General features: G+C 35.2%; 4 protein-coding genes and 2 non-coding genes across 6 annotated transcripts; 4 read left to right on the top strand and 2 right to left on the bottom strand.

The window, feature by feature from the left end:
- Nucleotides 1-458: 458 nt before the first annotated feature.
- Nucleotides 459-1732, bottom strand: LOC107959866 (eukaryotic translation initiation factor 3 subunit E-like). Its single transcript, XM_016896036.2, has 3 exons — nucleotides 1455-1732; nucleotides 1239-1360; nucleotides 459-691 (listed from the first exon to the last, which is right to left on the bottom strand). The coding sequence occupies exons 1-3, from the start codon at nucleotides 1515-1517 to the stop codon at nucleotides 601-603; spliced, it is 276 nt and encodes a 91-aa protein (XP_016751525.2). The 5' UTR covers nucleotides 1518-1732; the 3' UTR covers nucleotides 459-600.
- Nucleotides 1611-3675, bottom strand: LOC107961469 (uncharacterized). The gene is made up of 6 exons (XM_041112024.1): nucleotides 3170-3675; nucleotides 2912-2957; nucleotides 2568-2815; nucleotides 2323-2439; nucleotides 1867-2080; nucleotides 1611-1625 (listed from the first exon to the last, which is right to left on the bottom strand). The coding sequence occupies exons 1-6, from the start codon at nucleotides 3544-3546 to the stop codon at nucleotides 1611-1613; spliced, it is 1017 nt and encodes a 338-aa protein (XP_040967958.1). The 5' UTR covers nucleotides 3547-3675.
- A 1297-nt stretch (nucleotides 3676-4972) lies between these two features.
- LOC107959865 (pentatricopeptide repeat-containing protein At3g58590) lies at nucleotides 4973-7670 on the top strand. Its single transcript, XM_016896035.2, has one exon. It carries the CDS (start codon nucleotides 5060-5062, stop codon nucleotides 7397-7399), a length of 2340 nt encoding a protein of 779 aa, XP_016751524.2. The 5' UTR covers nucleotides 4973-5059; the 3' UTR covers nucleotides 7400-7670.
- A 1371-nt stretch (nucleotides 7671-9041) lies between these two features.
- LOC121229865 (U6 spliceosomal RNA) lies at nucleotides 9042-9144 on the top strand. Its single transcript, XR_005927820.1, has one exon. It is a non-coding gene; the product is annotated as a U6 spliceosomal RNA (small nuclear RNA).
- Nucleotides 9145-13805: 4661 nt separating this feature from the next.
- On the top strand, nucleotides 13806-13908 carry LOC121229854 (U6 spliceosomal RNA). The gene has a single exon (XR_005927809.1). It is a non-coding gene; the product is annotated as a U6 spliceosomal RNA (small nuclear RNA).
- Nucleotides 13909-15920: 2012 nt separating this feature from the next.
- LOC107959863 (glycerol-3-phosphate acyltransferase 5) lies at nucleotides 15921-17669 on the top strand. Its single transcript, XM_016896033.2, has 2 exons — nucleotides 15921-16619; nucleotides 16692-17669. The coding sequence occupies exons 1-2, from the start codon at nucleotides 16071-16073 to the stop codon at nucleotides 17607-17609; spliced, it is 1467 nt and encodes a 488-aa protein (XP_016751522.2). The 5' UTR covers nucleotides 15921-16070; the 3' UTR covers nucleotides 17610-17669.
- Nucleotides 17670-17910: the final 241 nt, after the last annotated feature.

Genomic DNA, 17910 nt, shown 5'->3' with positions numbered 1-17910 from the left:
TTAACAAAAATATATAATTTAATAAAATTAAATATTCTTATGATTGTATCAACAAACTTCATCAATTTCTTCTATCAAATATTAAATTATTTGAACTTGACTTTGAATAATGATTTTATGATTGTTACTTTACCATCAGCAACCCAAGTTAAATTTACTTAACAATATAATGAATTAGGGTTTTTCTTCATATTCCCAATTATGTATTCTGTTTCCCAGTAATGAATTATGTATTCAATTTCATTTTTGTTTCTAGATTTGACTTGCAGCAATTTTGGTCTTCAATGTTGTTTTCTTCGTTTATTTTAACTTTTTTTTGTTATATTTTCTGTAGAAAGATGGATTTTTTATGATTAAACTTTTAGACATGTTTATTTTCAATTTTTTCCACGAGCATTTAGATAAGAAAAATATTAAAACTATTCAAAAGTTACTTGTTTGCTTCAAAACGAATTATATAAGGACTAAATTGCTCATTTTTATATTAGAGGACCCAATTTGCTCTTGAATTTCTAATAGTTTAACCAACAAAAGTCTTACATGACCTAACAAAAAACCTCTCCAACTAAATTGCACGCATAACTTGTTTAGCAAAGTTCATTATATTGTGATACAAGAAAACTGATCTGAGGCAGTACATGAACTGTCCTCTTTCTCTTCCAATGTTCGGCACAACTCATCTACTTCTTCCCTGCATTAGTAAACTGATCACTTAATTTGCTTATATAAAATTCAACATGCAAATACTATACACATTCTCTTAGACATGCTAAAGAGTAAAGACTTCAAAACATGGGGCATATACCATATACACACTTCTAGACATGTTCATTAGAGGTTTAACACTACTTTCTTTGTTTTTGGTTTGATTGCAGTTCTTTATGGGACACATACTTTCTTTGTCAATGCGAAGATATCACCTACTTTAGCCTCAAATCTTTGAACAAACATTTTGCAAATTACATGGCAGGCAGTGCATTAACTTTTCATATTAAAAAAACCATGCAAATGATAAAAGAAATCCACAAAGTTTCTAAACATGTTCCATTCCAACACAATCAAAACCGAAGCATGTGAACATAGCAGGATCTTGAAACAGAAGTAAGTCATGGCATAAAAAGACAGGAAAATGCACAAAGAACAAATAAGCACAGATGTGACTACCACACAAATGATGCAACTAACAACATCAGTAACAAAACATGGAAACCTTAAGTTTAGTTGTTAAAGTGACATACTTGTCTTGATTAAATAGGTCAAGGATCTGTGTTCTTCCGTTGTCATGGTTGAAAAAGATGAAGAGGCTCCAATGCATAAGCCATATTCTACTCTGAACTTGGTTCAAAGGTGATGAGAAGCTCTGCAGCAAAAAGACCAATAAATGAGTCAACGAATAATCGGAAAGCAAATTGTCAAAATAAAAACCGAATAATCAATGGGGATATAACCAAAACCTTGGAATCGATTATTTCTTTCAAACGATTAAGTTCTTCAAGAGCAATATCCCAGTTTTGCATCAGTATCTCGGCAGCAAGCTTCCCCCACAATGCACTCAAGCTCCTTTCGTTGTTAGTACATAAACCTACAAATCTGCCCCTAGAATTCAACTTTCAGAAGCTATCAACCTACAAATATATAAACAAGGCAGGCTCAAAGGAGATGAATGCTGAATTGGCAGCTGTATTAAAGCAGCAAATCAATCAATTTTAGTCAGCTGAGATTTGTCCTTTTTTATCAGTATATGGCATGCAAACATAGCTGAAGTAGAGTCTTCAGAAGATTTCACCTATAAGTCAGCGAGTATCCAGTCAACTCTTGAACTGGAAAAAACCAATTAGCTAATCATCAAAGTGGAAGACATTGTACCTTATCAGGAACATTCCTAGGCATCGGTACTGCAGAAACATATCTCTGGATGAAGAATTTGGGAGGGCTAGCAATTGCTGCAGAGGTCGATGAGGTCTCGGCCCTGTCAGCTTGTCCCCGACCATAGAACTTGGCAAAACGATTGATGAGTGAGATCTTCTCTAGATCCTGGCATTCCAATCTTAAGTCCAAGATTGAGGATCTCTTGTCCAGACTACATAACAAAATGAGGAATATTAGAAGACAACCAGCATGACAACTGCTTAGGGTAAAACCAATAGCGGGAGCACCATGGGGCAAACAAAGGATTTCAAATATATATATAATGTAACTAATAAATAGTGATATAAAGCAAAACCTTGCTTCCAACTTATACATTACTTGTAAGTATATTAAAAAAATTGAAGACGAGATATTATGCATAAAACATACTGGTAAAAACTTGATCTGGGTTACCTATGTAAATCATTTTCCAGCTTCTTTGCAGTGATGACAAACTGTTCCGCAGCGATGACAAACTGTTCTGCAGCCTTTAAGATGGACTGTTTTCTCTTCTTAACCTTTTCAGGGAGGCTAAAAGCAGGAAAAAAAAACAAAAACAAAAACAAAAGCCGCATCAGTACGATAGTAGAAAAAAAAATCCCCAGTTGACAGTAAAAAACAGGATTCAGGGGTTTCAAACATAATTAACATGTTCTTACGTGCTTCCACTCTCAGAAGGAACAGCTTTATCACTTTCACATATATATGCTGAGCTGCATGCTTCTCCTAAGCCTAATCTGGCAACAAAATAGACCACAGTCTCATAGTTTTTTATAGCATCTGCAGAAAGAACTGCTCTTGGAGGAGCACAATGTAGTTGCTGCATAAGCTGTGTTGTCAAGATAAGCCTTCTTTTTGATCTAAGCACAGGCGGCCAATCTTCAATCATTTCAGGTTCGTTTTCAGCCTGTGATATCAAGATCAATGTCCTTAAGTGAGAACTGTCATAGTTCAAATAAGGAATAAACTAAGATCAAGTATGGTAGTTTGACACCAAACACACCTCAATCAATCGATTTGCTGCATGTGCCCATCCTGCTTCAGCCGCACTGCGATCAAAAGAAAACCTCAACATAATTCCAATGAAGAGGAAAGCATAAAGAAAGTGAGAGAAGAGAGCAATAATTTCTGTACTTCAGCAAATTGCTAATGGGAAATATTTCTGTTTTTGGTTATTGATATAGTATATACACACATATAGAGACACATATATTACATGTGCTGTTAAAATTGCAGCAAATTGGAAAATTATTCCAAATACCTGATGTCCTGAGGTCTTGAACGACCTTGTGTCACTTCTCTATGCCATGATACAAGCTCAAATGTCATACTTTTACGCTTTTTTGCTCTCATAACAATCAAGTTCTGATTTGGAATACCGGGAGGAAGTAACTGACAGGAGATATGTCCACTTGCTATTGGCATGAGGTTTGAATTTTGCCGGGTACCATCCAGCTGACTAGCATCAGCAGCATTAACCTGCTCACTAGAATCAAGAGCATGCAAATTATCAGAAGGCCAACCAACGATAAATCCTTTGTCTGCAGCCTTCATTGTGGCAATTTTCTGAGCATCATAAATAGGCAACATTTGCCCCTTTTTAAATGCCCCGTACTGTTCCATCAGAAGTTTCTGCATCTGGCATTTCAGATGATTGATTGCGTTCAGAAGAGCTTAAGTGTGTTGCAGTACCAGGTTCCCTAGGTTGATCAACCTTTTGAAGAAGCTCCAGCATATTTTGACTGCCAAATTTTAGAATATTCAAAGAACAACAAAAGGTAAATTAAGGAAATCAGCACAACATTAAAAATAAGGAAAATAGAAGAGCCAGCATTACCAAAACACATCAACAAACAACAGACAACAGTATCAACAATATGCATAATAACACTACAATTCAATAGCCCCATCCATCCATATTAAAGCAAACAACACTATCAACAAACAACAGTATGCATTTCTTAAGCCTAACCAACAACAGAAAACAGTCATCAATTCTTAAGCCAAGGCACCTTATCAACAAACAACAATCATCAATTCTTAAGCCTAATCCAAAAATTGTTTCTCCGGAACGGAATGCTGTCCTATGCAGAAGAGTATACATGCAATCGGGGAAAACTACATTTCAATCGGACATGCAATACAAACAAAATAACCATGGAAAACTAACCTGTAAATGAGAAAATCAGGGCACAGTGAGATGAAAAAGAACTTGTAATGAGAAAAGGGGAAACCGATTACATGCAGTTACCGATTAATGAGAAAAGGGCACTAACAAGGCAGTGATTCAAATCTACTAACATGCAGAAAAAACAAAAGACAGTAACAAGGTTGATAGAGAGTTATAAACCTACCTTTCAGTTGCAGTAACTCAGAAATCAGCAGAAACTGGCAAATCGGCAGAAAAGAAAAGAAAAGAAACAAAGGGAGCAAATCGACAGAAAAGAAAAGAAAATAAACAGAGGGCAGAAAAGAAAAGAAAAGAAACGAAGGGAGCAAATTGGAAGAAAAGAACAGAAAATAAACAGAGGGCAGAAAAGAAAAGAAACGGAGGGAGCAAATCGGCAGAGGTTAGAAGGAACAGAAGAGAAACAAAGGGGAAGCTGATGGGAGGGTAAAACAGGGATGGTTTACTGAAGCGGCGCCTAATCTGGGCAAAAGGGATGGATTACAAATCGGTGAATTTCACCGATTAAGTCAGTAATGGATTACAATGGTATTAGCAATACCATGAACCAAACATAGGAATAAGGAGGGATTAGGTGGGGCCACTTATTAGGGGTGTATTGGCTATGTCAATACACCCAACCAAACATAGTGTAAGTAAATATTCATATTTTTCACGAATATTTCAAAATATTATATATGAATACTGCTTGAGATAGTGTGATTATGCCAAAAAAAATTCTTTGTTTAAACACTGATAATTAGACAATGATAAGGGTAAAAGGAATAGTGTTGCCGGTTAGTAAAGTGACACCAACTAGTACCCATTTTCGTATATAGTTATTCTTGTAATTAATTAATATTTTTAGATTATTTATATAAAAAAACCTTGGTTTGATGTTCGGTTTTGCTCGGAACGGATTACAATTTACAGTTTTGGTCGGGGTTTTTTTTTTTTACTGTTTTGAACAGTGAATGTCTCGATATGTATTATGTAGAGATTTGCAATAGTTTGCTGTCTGTGCTTGGTCTACTACGACAAGACCATCACCGGAAAACCTTCAGACCTGCTACTCGACCACCTTTTCCCGCCTGCATGAGCTGCTACGATTTCTTAAAAACCCAACACCGTCTCCTTCAATTACTCAAATCTAGCTCAGCTTTTCCTTCCCTTATATCCACCCAGCCTCTGCACGCCCTTGCCATCACCTTCGGCCCTTACGCCTCCCAACCCATCTTTTTATTCAACAATATCATCTCTCAGTATGCATTACTCGGGCATTTACCAGTGGCACGCAAAGTGTTTGACAATATGACCAACAGAAATACAGTATCGTTTAGTTCGATGATCACTGCCTATGGTAAATCTGGGGACCTCTGGGCCGCTTGCGAATTGTTTTCTTCGATGAGGAGTTATGGTTTTTTGCCTACTCCCTATGTGTTGGCGGGACTCTTATCGTCTCAGGCATTGAGTCTCTCTGGTGGGGTTCAATTACAAGCATTGGTTGTCAAGAACGGATTGTTCTTCGCAGATTCCTTTGTCGGCACTGCTTTGTTAGGTCTGTATGGAAGGTATGGGTGCGTTTCTGAGGCACTCCAGGCATTTGATCACATGCCGAGGAAGAGTTTGGTAATATGGAACTCAATTATTTCTTTGTGTGCACATCATGGTTTGGTTAAAGATTGTATGCTTTTGTTTCGTGAGCTCCAGAGGGTGGAGGCCTCTTTGTCTGACTCTTCATTTGTGGGCGTTTTGTCTGGCGTGAAAGATGAGCTTGATTTGGAATTTGGAGAACAGATACATGGTTTAGTGATTAAATGTGGTTTTGATCATGAAGTTGCTGTTACAAATTCTCTTATTAATGCATATGTCAAATGTGCGCAAATCTGCTTAGCAGAAAAAGTCTTTGAGGGGATGCGTATTACTGATGTTGTGTCCTGGAATACAATTATTGGAGCATTGGAAAAGGATGAACATCTTCAAAAAGCTTTAGATTTCTTCTTCCAAATGTCCTGGGAAGGAATGATGCCGAACCATACTACTTTCGTTATTATAATTGCTTCTTGTAGTAATTTGCGGATCCCAATGTTAGGAGAATACATTCATGCTAAAACAATCAAGAAGGGCTTCCAATCTGATGTAGTTGTAGGTAGTGCACTAGTTGACTTTTATGTTAAATGTGATAAATTGCAAGACTCCCATCGATGTTTTGATGGTATACGTGAGAAGAATGTAGTTTCTTGGAATGCTTTAATTTTGGGCTATGCTAGTAAATTTTTGAGTACTGCCGCTTCTTTACTGCTAGACATGCTACACCAAGGTTACCGGCCTAACGAGTTTACATTTTCTGCAATTCTTAAATCTTCAGCGACGATAGAGCTAAAGCAGCTTCATTGTTTGATTATAAGAATGGGCCATGAAGATAATATGTATGTTTTGAGCTCCCTCATGACCTCATATGCTAAAAATGGTTTCCTGTCCGATGCCCTTACTTTCATTACAGATTTTGGAAGACCACTCTCAACAGTGCCTTCTAACATTGCTGCAGGAATTTATTATAGAGTAGGCCAATACCATGAAACTATAAGGCTGCTCTCCATTCTTGAAGATCCGGACATTGTATCTTGGAATATTGTGATCGCAGCTTGTGCTCGTAATGGCCACTATAAAGAGGTTTTCGAACTATTTAAACACATGCAAATGATTCTAATATATCCAGACAATTACACATTTGTAAGCCTTTTATCTGTGTGCAGTAAACTTTGTAACCTGGCTTTGGGTAGTTCTGTTCATGGTCTCATTATAAAGACTGATTACAGTCTCTGTGACACATATGTTTGCAATTTACTCATAGATATGTATGGAAAATGTGGATGCATCAAAAGTGCAGTGAAAATCTTTGGTGGAATGGTGGACAAAAACCTCATAACCTGGACATCTCTGATTTCAGCCCTTGGAGTCCATGGTTATTATCATGAAGCTTTGGAAACATTCCGAGAAATGGAGTTTCATGGATTTAAGCCGGATGGGGTCAGTTTAATTGCAATCTTGACCGTGTGCAGGCATGCTGGATTAGTGGAAGAAGGCATGGAATTCTTCAGGAGAGTGGAAAGTGACTATGGGTTTGAACCCAAAATGGAACACTATTATTGTGTGGTAGGCTTACTGGCTAGATATGGAAAACTCGGGGAAGCAGAGCAGATTATTGCCAGCATGCCATTCCCACCTGATGCCATTATATGGCGTAATTTCCTTGAAGGATTGAAGAGACATACAACTGGAGAAAATCTCTCAACTGGACATGGTGTTGTATACCCCGACTGAAATGATTTCTGATAGTGAATCAGGGCCATGTCTTACCGCATTGTTCCTATTGTATCATCTCTGCGGTTACTGGCTTCATACCTCCCTTGTTAATACCCCTCGTCAACAAATTCAATAGCTGTTATCATTATAAATGGGCTGTGAAATAAATGATCAAAAAATTTCCCTTGAAAAATCCCAGTTGGCCAATGAGAATGATTGGAAGAATTTTGGGTTTTGACGAAGAAAGAGATCTTTTTTAATGATTAAATTATATGGTGCTTCTGAATTAGCTTCTGCCTTTTGTGTTGTAGAGAATTAAAACTTATCCTTCATAATTGGGTTATGGAATTAATTTGATCCCTTGTTAGTCAAATGAGTGACTGGAAAATTATGGTATTGACAAAGAAGAGATATTTTTACAAATAAATTATAAGGTTCTAGCTGGTTTATGCTTGCTGGAAAGAGTAAAACATGAACCTCTATGAATGCTGAGTATTATCTCTTTGTGTGGGAATTGGACTTATCATTTATCTCATTTCTACATATAGTCATAACAACTTTGTAGTCATTAGTGCTCATTTTCTGGTTAATAGTTACAAGAATTGAGAAATGAGTTTGAATACCCAAAGATTAAGCACAAGTTGACAACTTGACATGCTTCTATTGAGGAAGTCCTTGCAGGACCTGAAGGATGTTAATCGAGACATATGTTACTTGGACTCGGGTGAGTGCTAGATGTTGATATGTGTTTGACATGGGTATTCTCTATATTTGCTAAGTTTTTCCGTACTCATGCCCCCATGTTCATGTTTGCAGGAAGCAAACAACGCTTAGCAATCAAACGAACTGCCTGTGATGAGGTATAATATTTTTGAACAACATTTATTTTGGTGGAACTGAATCAACATTTCCAAGGTGTTTTCAGTGAATGCATTGTTCTGTAAGTTGAAAGAAGGAAGAAAAGGCAGTCTAAAAGAAGCAGCTGAGCTGATGAGTGAGTTCCATCATCCAAAGGAATTGAAGAACCCTAAGTCTCATAAGCAAATAAAGTGACCGAGCCATCTACTATTGGCCACAACTCCAGCTCATCTGCTACTAGTGAAATAAAAAACAATGTACAAATCTGTAATTATGTAAAAGAATTGATCCTTAAATGCAACTGTTGAAAATGATATTTCTGTGTCCAATAGCTGGGAATCATCATATTATTGTCAAATTTTCTCCCCTTTTTCTTCTATTCAGGCTTTACGAGAGTTGAGTTGGTGTTAGTGTAACAAAAAACTGAAAAACATGAACAATACCTGCAAATCAAGCTTAAAATAGTAAGCTGAGCCAGTCTAACTAAATATATTGATATGCTAGTGCAACCGTGAAATGTTCCTTCTTGACCAACTGGGCTGACACGGACCCATTTATCCAGTTGAGGGGGTTGAGGCACGTCAACAGCCCATGTTTTAATAAAAAGGTCCCACTGTACAACCATAAGCCCATTTCTTTTATTTTGGGCCACCCCTATGTCCAAACTAGCCCGGGCCTGGGGACTTAGTCAGGATGAGGTAGGTTAGCTCCTGACTTAGTTGGGAGCCAACTAGATATCCCACATCAGTTAGAAACAAAACACAGCAATTGTATATATACTAAGAAGCAGCTAATTGGGGCTGTACTTTCGGGAACATCCGATAAAATTGGAACGATACAGAGAAAATTAGCATGGCCCATGCGCAAGGATGACACGCACAAATCAAGAAATGGTTTAAATTTTTTTCTTTTATTTTTAAAGTTGAGGTCCATGGGTGGGATTAGAATTGAGAGTTAGAATCTGGGTTCGGTCTCCATATTCGATTTGAGTCTGAGTTTGGTGAATTAGATTCTGGGTTTTTCCTTCTCATTTATATTTTTAGAGTATATTTAAATGTTGATATTTGTGTTTGGGAGCGCCATTGTTTTTGCACTCACTGCTCATAACCCTGTGGTTTGTATTACCAGAAGATGAACTTAACAGCATGTCATTACATCATTAATTTTAGTAAATGAATCATTTTTGAGCTCTATTCTTTTATCATATTAAAATATTGAAAATAATATATTAAAATTTTAAAATTATAACAAAATATTACTATATATCAGGAATTGAAAATAAATTTTTGCAAGTGTATCTATATAATATTGTAAAATGAAAATATAAAGTTGGTAAATAAAAAAGATACGGCAATAGTAAAATTAAAAGTGAGAAGCAGATTTTATACATCAACTTTTTATGTTTTATACTATTAAATGGGATTAAATTTAATAATTAAATTAATAAGGAATAAAAATCAACTCCTTGATACTCAGAATACAATTTCTCAGAAAAATGTAAGCTCTTGAGTTTGATCTTTGATTTTCCTTTTTACTACTCCCATCTGATAGGAATCCATATGATAATAAGCTAATAAGCCTTAGGAAAATTTAGAAACTGCAAAAAAAATAATAATAATAATAATAATACTGAAGTGAAGAATTAAATTGAAAAGGAAAAACAAAAAACAAAAAAAAATATGGATTAAATTGAGATAATAAAAAAAAAGAAGGATTAAGTAGTTTGGAAAATTTCTGTAATACTTAACAGAATAAGGGATTAAATTGAAGAATAAAAGAAGGAGGGATTAAATTGAAAAATAGTATGGCATGAAATAGCTTGATAATGCAACACCACTTCAAATTGTGTTTTGCATAATGTGAAACAATAATCCAATTCCTTTAAAAAAATTGATTCTATTTGGGTCTAATTTTTATTTAATTTTGCAAGGACACGTTGAAAGATAACTATAAAAGAGACTATAATAAATACCCATTAGAGGTGTGCATGGGCCGGGCGGCCCAGCTTGGCCCAGCCCGGCCCGGCCTGAAGGTCCGCCCGAAAAATCGGAGGATTTGGGTAAAAATATAGGCCCGAAAAATGGGCTTGGACAAAAAACGAGACCCGTTTAAAAAACGGGCCGGGCCTCAGGTAAGAATTTTTTGGCCCGAGTCCGGCCCGGCCCGGCCCGGCCCGATTTTAATATTATAATTTTTTCCCTTTTTTATTTTTAAGTTTAAGTAACTTTTCTCTTCTTTTTTTTTTTCATTTTCGTTTAGTTCCTCCTGCTGCTTCCTTCCTCCCTTTATTCCCATTTCTAAGCAAATCCCTAGCTCACTACTGTTTTGCTGCAGTTTGGGTGCTGTTTTGGTGTTGTTTGGGTGTTGTTTTGGTGCTATTTTTTGTCGTATTTTATTGTTCTTTTACAGCTATTTATTATGTTATATGTTCTCGTTTTTAATATTATTTTGATATTGTAAATTTTTTGTTTTGTTATTAATTTAGTTATTATTTTAGTTCTAATTTATTTCAATTTTAATATAACTACTTTTTATTATATTTTTAATTTATGTATTATTTTAAAAATTATTTATCTTGTTTTTTTTTTGTTTTAATATTTATTTTTATGTTTTAAATGTATTTGAATTTTTATTTTTTAAAGTTTTTTATTTTATAAAAAAAGCAAAAAAATATAACCGGGCCGGGCCGGGCGGGGCCGGGCTTGGGCCTATCATTTTTTTCCTGGGCCGGGCTTGGAAAAAATTCCAGGCCCATATTTCGGGCCGGGCTGGGCCGGGCCCGGGCCTTGTAAACGGGCATAAATTTTTTATGGGCCTGACCCGGCCCAGCCCATGCACACCTCTAATACCCATTCCTTTTACACTATTTATTTAATTCATACTTATTACTTTCTGTTTTATAGATGTTGTACAGACAGGTGTGATCACATTTCTTTTAGTGCAGTTTTTCAAAAAAAAAAAAGTGGGAGTGAATTTTGCAACTTTACTCATTCATAGGGATGTGGGAACTTGAAAGTAAGAGTTAACTCAGGTAATATTGAAACTTAAAGAAAACTTCTTATCTGTTTCTAGACTCAAGTTTGCTTGGAGTGCATATTTATACTTGATATAAAGAAAGAAATAAGAGATATTTTGTTACATCTTTCTTGACTGAAAAAAATTGTTTTGGTGCAGATTAAAGAAATCATGCGGTTGTAGTTAAGCCAACAAACCTTGAAACTCATTCAATTGGTCGGTTGTAGAAATTTTTTCCTTGTAAGTCAACATAATCATTCTCTTAAGCATGAACAACTTATTATTGTTGGACTTCGACGCATACAATTTTTCAAGCTTTTTCCACGATGTGACCACATGTGTCTCTTGATTAATGTGATTATAAACATTCTCTTCAACCAATTGCCGAATAAAATCGCACATCTGTTGATGCTCAAATTCCCACTCTTCATCAATTTTCGACTTGGGTTTTTGAGTAGCAAAAATAGAAAGGTACGCAAAGCCTTCACAAATCGAAGATCTTTCATCTTGTTTCGCCAAAGTTGATAATTTGTGTCTTTCAACACAATTATCTTACTAGTGTTAATTTCCATGATTATCTAACACGAGAACCAAGCTTTGATATCAATTTGTTGAGATAAGTCTAAACCTGAGGAAATACTATAGAAGCACAATCGATATTCTTTCACTCCTGGAAAGTCAATTAAATAATTATGGTAAACCAAATAGCACAATATATATCAACAATCAATACAAATAAACCACATATTGCGAGTAAAAATAATAAATCAAGGCACATAATTTTTATGTGAAAAACCCATTTAAAGCAAATGGTAAAAATCACATAACTTTAAAAATTCATCAAAAATTCCACTATAATCAAAGTCTTGCTATAAGATCACAATCAAGCTACAAGAAAAAGTATATAACTCCAATAAAACTATAAACAAATAATCTCAAACAAACTTTTAAGAGTAAAGTTGAGATTATCTTTGAAAGCCGAAAACCCAAAACTATAATATCCCAAACGAGAATGGACCATGCACATTAAAGATATCTACTAATTACCATTAGAAAAACTCAGCAACAACAGACACCAAATGGACCTCCTATCAAAGAAAAATTGTTTTCTCAATTTTTGTCTTTTACTTGCAGCACACATTTCTCTTATCAGCAACCCCATAAATGTGTATATCCAGGAGCCCACCCACGGCCCAACAAATACAGCATAAATGATTAGCATGATGGGAAAGTGGACAAATGGTTCACTCATTTTTTTCCTGATTTTTCTTGTGAACGTCTGCGGGTGGGGCTCCTTCTCTGTTTGCTTTATGGATTACGCTCACTTAATATTGCAACATAGAGTGGTTTTATGGGTTCGGTCTGTTTTACTTTTACTCTGTTAAACAGTAAATTAGATTTGAAGTGTTTCTAGTTGTGTTTTCTGAATTAGCTTCTGCCTTGTTTTTTTTTTCATTCTAATCAATTTGATCAAATAAATTACAAGTTTGTAGCTGGTTTATGCTTGCTGCATATGTGTGAGGCATGAACCTTTATGAATGGTGAACAGGTATATTAATTTCTGTGTGCATTTAGTGGGTTATATCCCCATAAATCCTGTTTGAGTATGCATTGGACATGGATGTCCCACATGGTTACTTAAGAAAAAAAAGAACCTTTCAAGACCTGAAAGATGTTAGTTGAGATATTACATGTTATGATAGAACCTTCATCCTCTTGTTTTGTTACTCAATAGAACTCTCAGTCAAGCTACAGATTGAAGATAAAATCTGCGGCTGAAATACACAATGCAACAACAGAAGGCGAAGATAAAAAAGAGGGATTGACTGTCTGAATGAGGTGAAATATTTTGAAGATGGTTTGCTGTGGCCGAACCGAATCAGTAATCCTGTATTCTAAGATGTCCCCCATTAATGCATTGCTGTGGAACTAGAGAGAAGGAAAAAACGGCAGTCAAAAAGAAGCAGATGAGCTGAGTGAGTTCATCATCCAAAGGAATTGAAGACCCAAAATACGGCAAGTGGCTAAGCCATCAATGTTTGTCTTTCACTTTTTCTACTTGTGAAATCAGACCCAATATGCAAAGTTTGTAATTATGTAAAAATGAATTGTTCCCTAAATACATCTGTTCAAAATTATCATAAAATGATTATTTTTGTCTTAATTATTTTAACTGGATAGTTGGGAACCCGCCATCAACTTATTCTCATTTTTTTTCCTATGACGGCACTAGTTGGGGATGTATCAAACCATGAGCAATACCAGCAAATCATGCTTAAAAAGTAACCTAAGCCACACTAAATATTATTTACTAATGCAACCATTAAAGTTTCGTCTCTTAGGTTAAGTGAGCAGCCCATGTTTAAACAAAGGGTCCCACTCTACCACCACAAGCCCATGGCTTTTATTTTGATGTCTAAACCAGCCCACGTGACTTAGTCAGGATGAGGTAGCCTAGTTCATGTTTAGTTGCGAACCAACTAGATATCCCACATCAATTAGGAACATACCAGCAAAAGCGTTTATATGGAAACAGCGGCCCACAAGCGTTGTCCGTTCGGGGACATCCGATAAAATTGGAACGATACAGAGAAGATTAGCATGGCCCCTGAGCAAGGATGACACGCACAAATCGAGAAATGGTCCAAATTTCTTTTCCATCCTTTTCTCAGTTTGCTTCGCATTTTAGTTCATGTGGGTTTGGTCTCCATATTCATTATATAAAGATTTGAGAAATTTTGGTGTCTGGGTTTTTCCTTGTAAGTGCCATACAATTATAGTACTAAGTAGTTTGATTTCTGGTAATTGCTGATACTGAAGATTAACTACTTGTTATTTAGATGTGTTTAAACTTAAAAGGAGCCTTACGTTTTTAGGGTTAAAGTTTGTTCATAGCTGGTGTTTTGAAAAGGTCCACAAAGAAGACTGTAACTGAGATTTTTTTTTTTTTTTTGTATTGTACAACATTCATCCTCATGTCTTGTTTTTATCTTTTTTAATGGAACTCCGAGTACTCCTCCTAACATAGATATACATCTGACATGAGTATGTAGGACATGAACAAAAATACTAATATAAAGTCTCCATTGAAATACTAATACAAAACTTATGAACAAAAAATAAGGGGGTATTGGGTACATAATGATGTCTTATTTTTGTACAAAAGAGATGGTAACTTATGCGAATACAAAGTCTCCATTGAAATACTAATATAAAACTTATGGATAACCTCATTGACAAACAATATATGTTTTCTCCCACCATTAACATTCAAATTTCAAGAAAATGAAAACTAAGGGTTTTCACTTTCATATTTCTAACCAACCTTACCTAAACTTAGGCAAGAAAACTTTTCCATAAGAAGTAGACCAATTATACCACCATTTTCTTTTTCATTTTTCTACCAATTTAAAAAGAGTAGAATTGCAAAAAAACAAAAATCCCATTTCTATAATAATACCCTTAATTCAAACCCAATCCATTCATTTATTTTTATTCTCAAACTATGGTTTTTATTGTAACAACAACTTTTTCTCCTTAATTTTTTTTCGTGATTTTTGTATAAATATTCATGATTGATACTACAAAAGTTATATATATTAGAAATTCCGTCGCACGCATGTGGAAATTATATATTTAGAACACAGAAATGTGTTTAAAAATAACATATAATAAATAATGAAGGGTATGGTTTAAAACTAATTAATAATAATACATGAAATACGTACGATATAAAAATGAAAAAATTAAATTGAATAAATTGTGAGTAAAACAAAATTTAAACATGTAAATATATCATATTAAAAATATTAAATGCATTGCAATTGTTTATCCTAGTGGTGGTGTCATCAATCTTGAGTTGATGTGAAGTTAATTTGTGATATCAACTCAATTGAAAACTTTATTAATATATACATTTGATGAAAGTGATAAAGTATACATAACAAAATTTTTAAAAAATAATTTTAATAGTAAAATTAAGGTTTTAACCATTCAAAGTATAAATGCATGAACTCAAATCCAACTATATGCAAACTTTTATTGATTTTTAAAAAATTAAATTACGAAAAAAAAACATTTTTATAATTTTACTAATCGAAGTTGGATTACTCGTAACACATGGGGGTTTAATTAGAAGTATATGTACATACATATTCTCTAGTATCCAACAAAGTTATAAAAGTTTTAATTCATTTGACTTAATCAAATACCAAGAACAATTCGACACAGTCGAGCCAAGGAGCTAATTGTGACAAAGACAATACTTTTTTCTAATAAAATAGTTAAGGAATACCATCTACTTATTTTGCTAAGCAATGGTATGAACGTTCTGAAAAGTTAATACCTTTACTTATTATTTATATATATATAACTTCATACAATACGGTAAACCCAAAGTTAGTAACCTAATTAAGGGTCATAAATCGATGGCTCACTCACCTACTTTTAATTCAAAAATTGTTCCCCAGAAAAACAAAAGACAAAAAAGTTTCTACCTTCATAAATTTTGACAAGGTTGGTGAAGTTAAGTGATCAATCTTCGTATGTTAACGTGGCGTATAGTCCTTTATTCTTTGCAGATATATCAACTTGTTTGGCTGCTGAGAAAATTTAAAATACGACAAAAGAAAGTATATAAGACAAGTTGTTGTAAAACTGATAAACTGCCTCACTCATTCATTAGAGATTAGTCAATCCAAACCATTGCTCTTTAACCATATATTCTCAAATCCTTTCATTTTCTTTCATTCAAGCCAAAAAAAAACAGATTTTTTTTTTATATTTTAAGCAAAAAACACAAAGGAAAATTTTAGTGATGGAATCTGTTGTTTCTGAGTTTGAAGGCACTCTTTTGAAAAACCCAGATCCCTTTTCTTACTTCATGTTAGTGGCATTTGAGGCCTCCGGTTTAATCCGGTTCGCATTGTTGTTGTTGTTCTGGCCAGTGATTCGATTGTTGGAAATGCTAGGGTTGGATGATGCTCGGTTGAAGTTGATGGTTTTTTTGGCAACGGTAGGGCTTCGGGTGTCGGAGATTGAATCGGTTTCGAGAGCTGTTTTACCTAAGTTTTACATGGATGATGTTGATATGGAGGCTTGGAAAGTGTTTAGCTCGCATGATAGAAGAGTTGTGGTGACCAAAACGCCTAGGGTTATGGTGGAAAGGTTTGCCAAGGAGCATTTACGAGCTGATGAGGTTATTGGAACCGAACTTGTAGTAACTCGGTTCGGATTTGCTACGGGTTTTGTTAAAAGTGATATCGCTTCTATCTCAAGGAGAGTCGCCAAGCTGTTTGTAGACGATGAGCCTATTTTAGGACTCGGAAGAGCTACATCCAGTTTTCAATTCCATTCTCTATGCAAAGTAAGTTTCTTTCAATAAAATTAACAACAATTTCAAAACTTGTTAACTTGCTAATTAAAGATTACCATGCAGGAAAAAGTGCATCCACCATTTATAACCAATCAAAACCTCAACGATCAACAGCTCCTCCGACCACTTCCGGTAATCTTCCATGATGGCCGCCTTGTCAAGCGGCCGACACCCTCGACCGCTCTCTTAATCCTCCTATGGCTTCCATTAGGCATCTTACTAGCAACTATCCGGATTGTCATAGGACTAATTCTTCCACTGCAAGTCATTCCCTACATATCTCATTTATTCGGTGGCAAAATCGTCGTCAAAGGCAAAGCACCACCACCCGCCTCTCGTAACAGCCCCGGTGTCCTATTCGTTTGCACTCATAGAACCCTAATGGACCCTGTGATCTTATCCAACGTTCTAATGCGCAAAATCCCAGCAGTCACATATTCCATTTCACGGATTTCCGAAATCCTATCGCCAATACCGACGATTAGATTAACTAGAATCCGAGAAGTGGACGCAGAAAAAATAAAAAATGAATTAGCTAAAGGTGACTTAGTAGTTTGTCCCGAAGGAACAACTTGTAGGGAACCTTTTTTATTAAGGTTTAGTGCCCTATTTGCTGAATTAACTGATCGAATAGTCCCGGTTGCCATGAACTATAGGGTAGGGTTTTTCCATGCAACAACAGCAAGTGGGTGGAAAGCTTTGGATCCAATCTTCTTCTTCATGAACCCTAGACCCGTTTACGAGGTAACGTTCTTAAACCAACTTCCGATGGAAGCGACATGTTCATCGGGGAAGAGTCCAGAAGATGTGGCTAATTATGTGCAAAGAATCTTGGCTGCTACGTTAGGGTTTGAGTGTACAAATTTAACCAGGAAAGAAAAATACAAAATATTGGCTGGGAATGATGGAACAGTTTCACGCACTTCCTTTGTTAATCAAGTTAAGAAGGTGGTGAGGGCTTTTAAACCCTCTTTTCATTAAATTTGTTTGTTTGTTTTTTTGTATGGAATAAATTGAATTAAATGATGTCCTTTTGTTGTACATAATGGGATTTTCTTTTTCTTTTTTTTGGATTTATTATTTATGAGATTGTTAATAATACTTGATTTTCATGAAACTTAACCTTTTTCTATTAAAAAATGCTATTTATTACATTAAAGAATTAATACACAAATGACAATCGTGTTGTGTGTTTTTATTGATATGACAAATGCCAAACATGGTCTTAACAAAAAGACGAGTCACCCTTAAAATATACAAAATCCTAACATTTTGGTCAAAG

Source organism: Gossypium hirsutum, chromosome A05 (genome assembly GCF_007990345.1).
Source record: "Gossypium hirsutum isolate 1008001.06 chromosome A05, Gossypium_hirsutum_v2.1, whole genome shotgun sequence".
NCBI classification, from domain to species: Eukaryota; Viridiplantae; Streptophyta; class Magnoliopsida; order Malvales; family Malvaceae; genus Gossypium; species Gossypium hirsutum.
The sequence above is the reverse complement of the archived record's forward strand: the minus strand, read 5'-3'. Positions and strand labels throughout refer to the sequence as shown.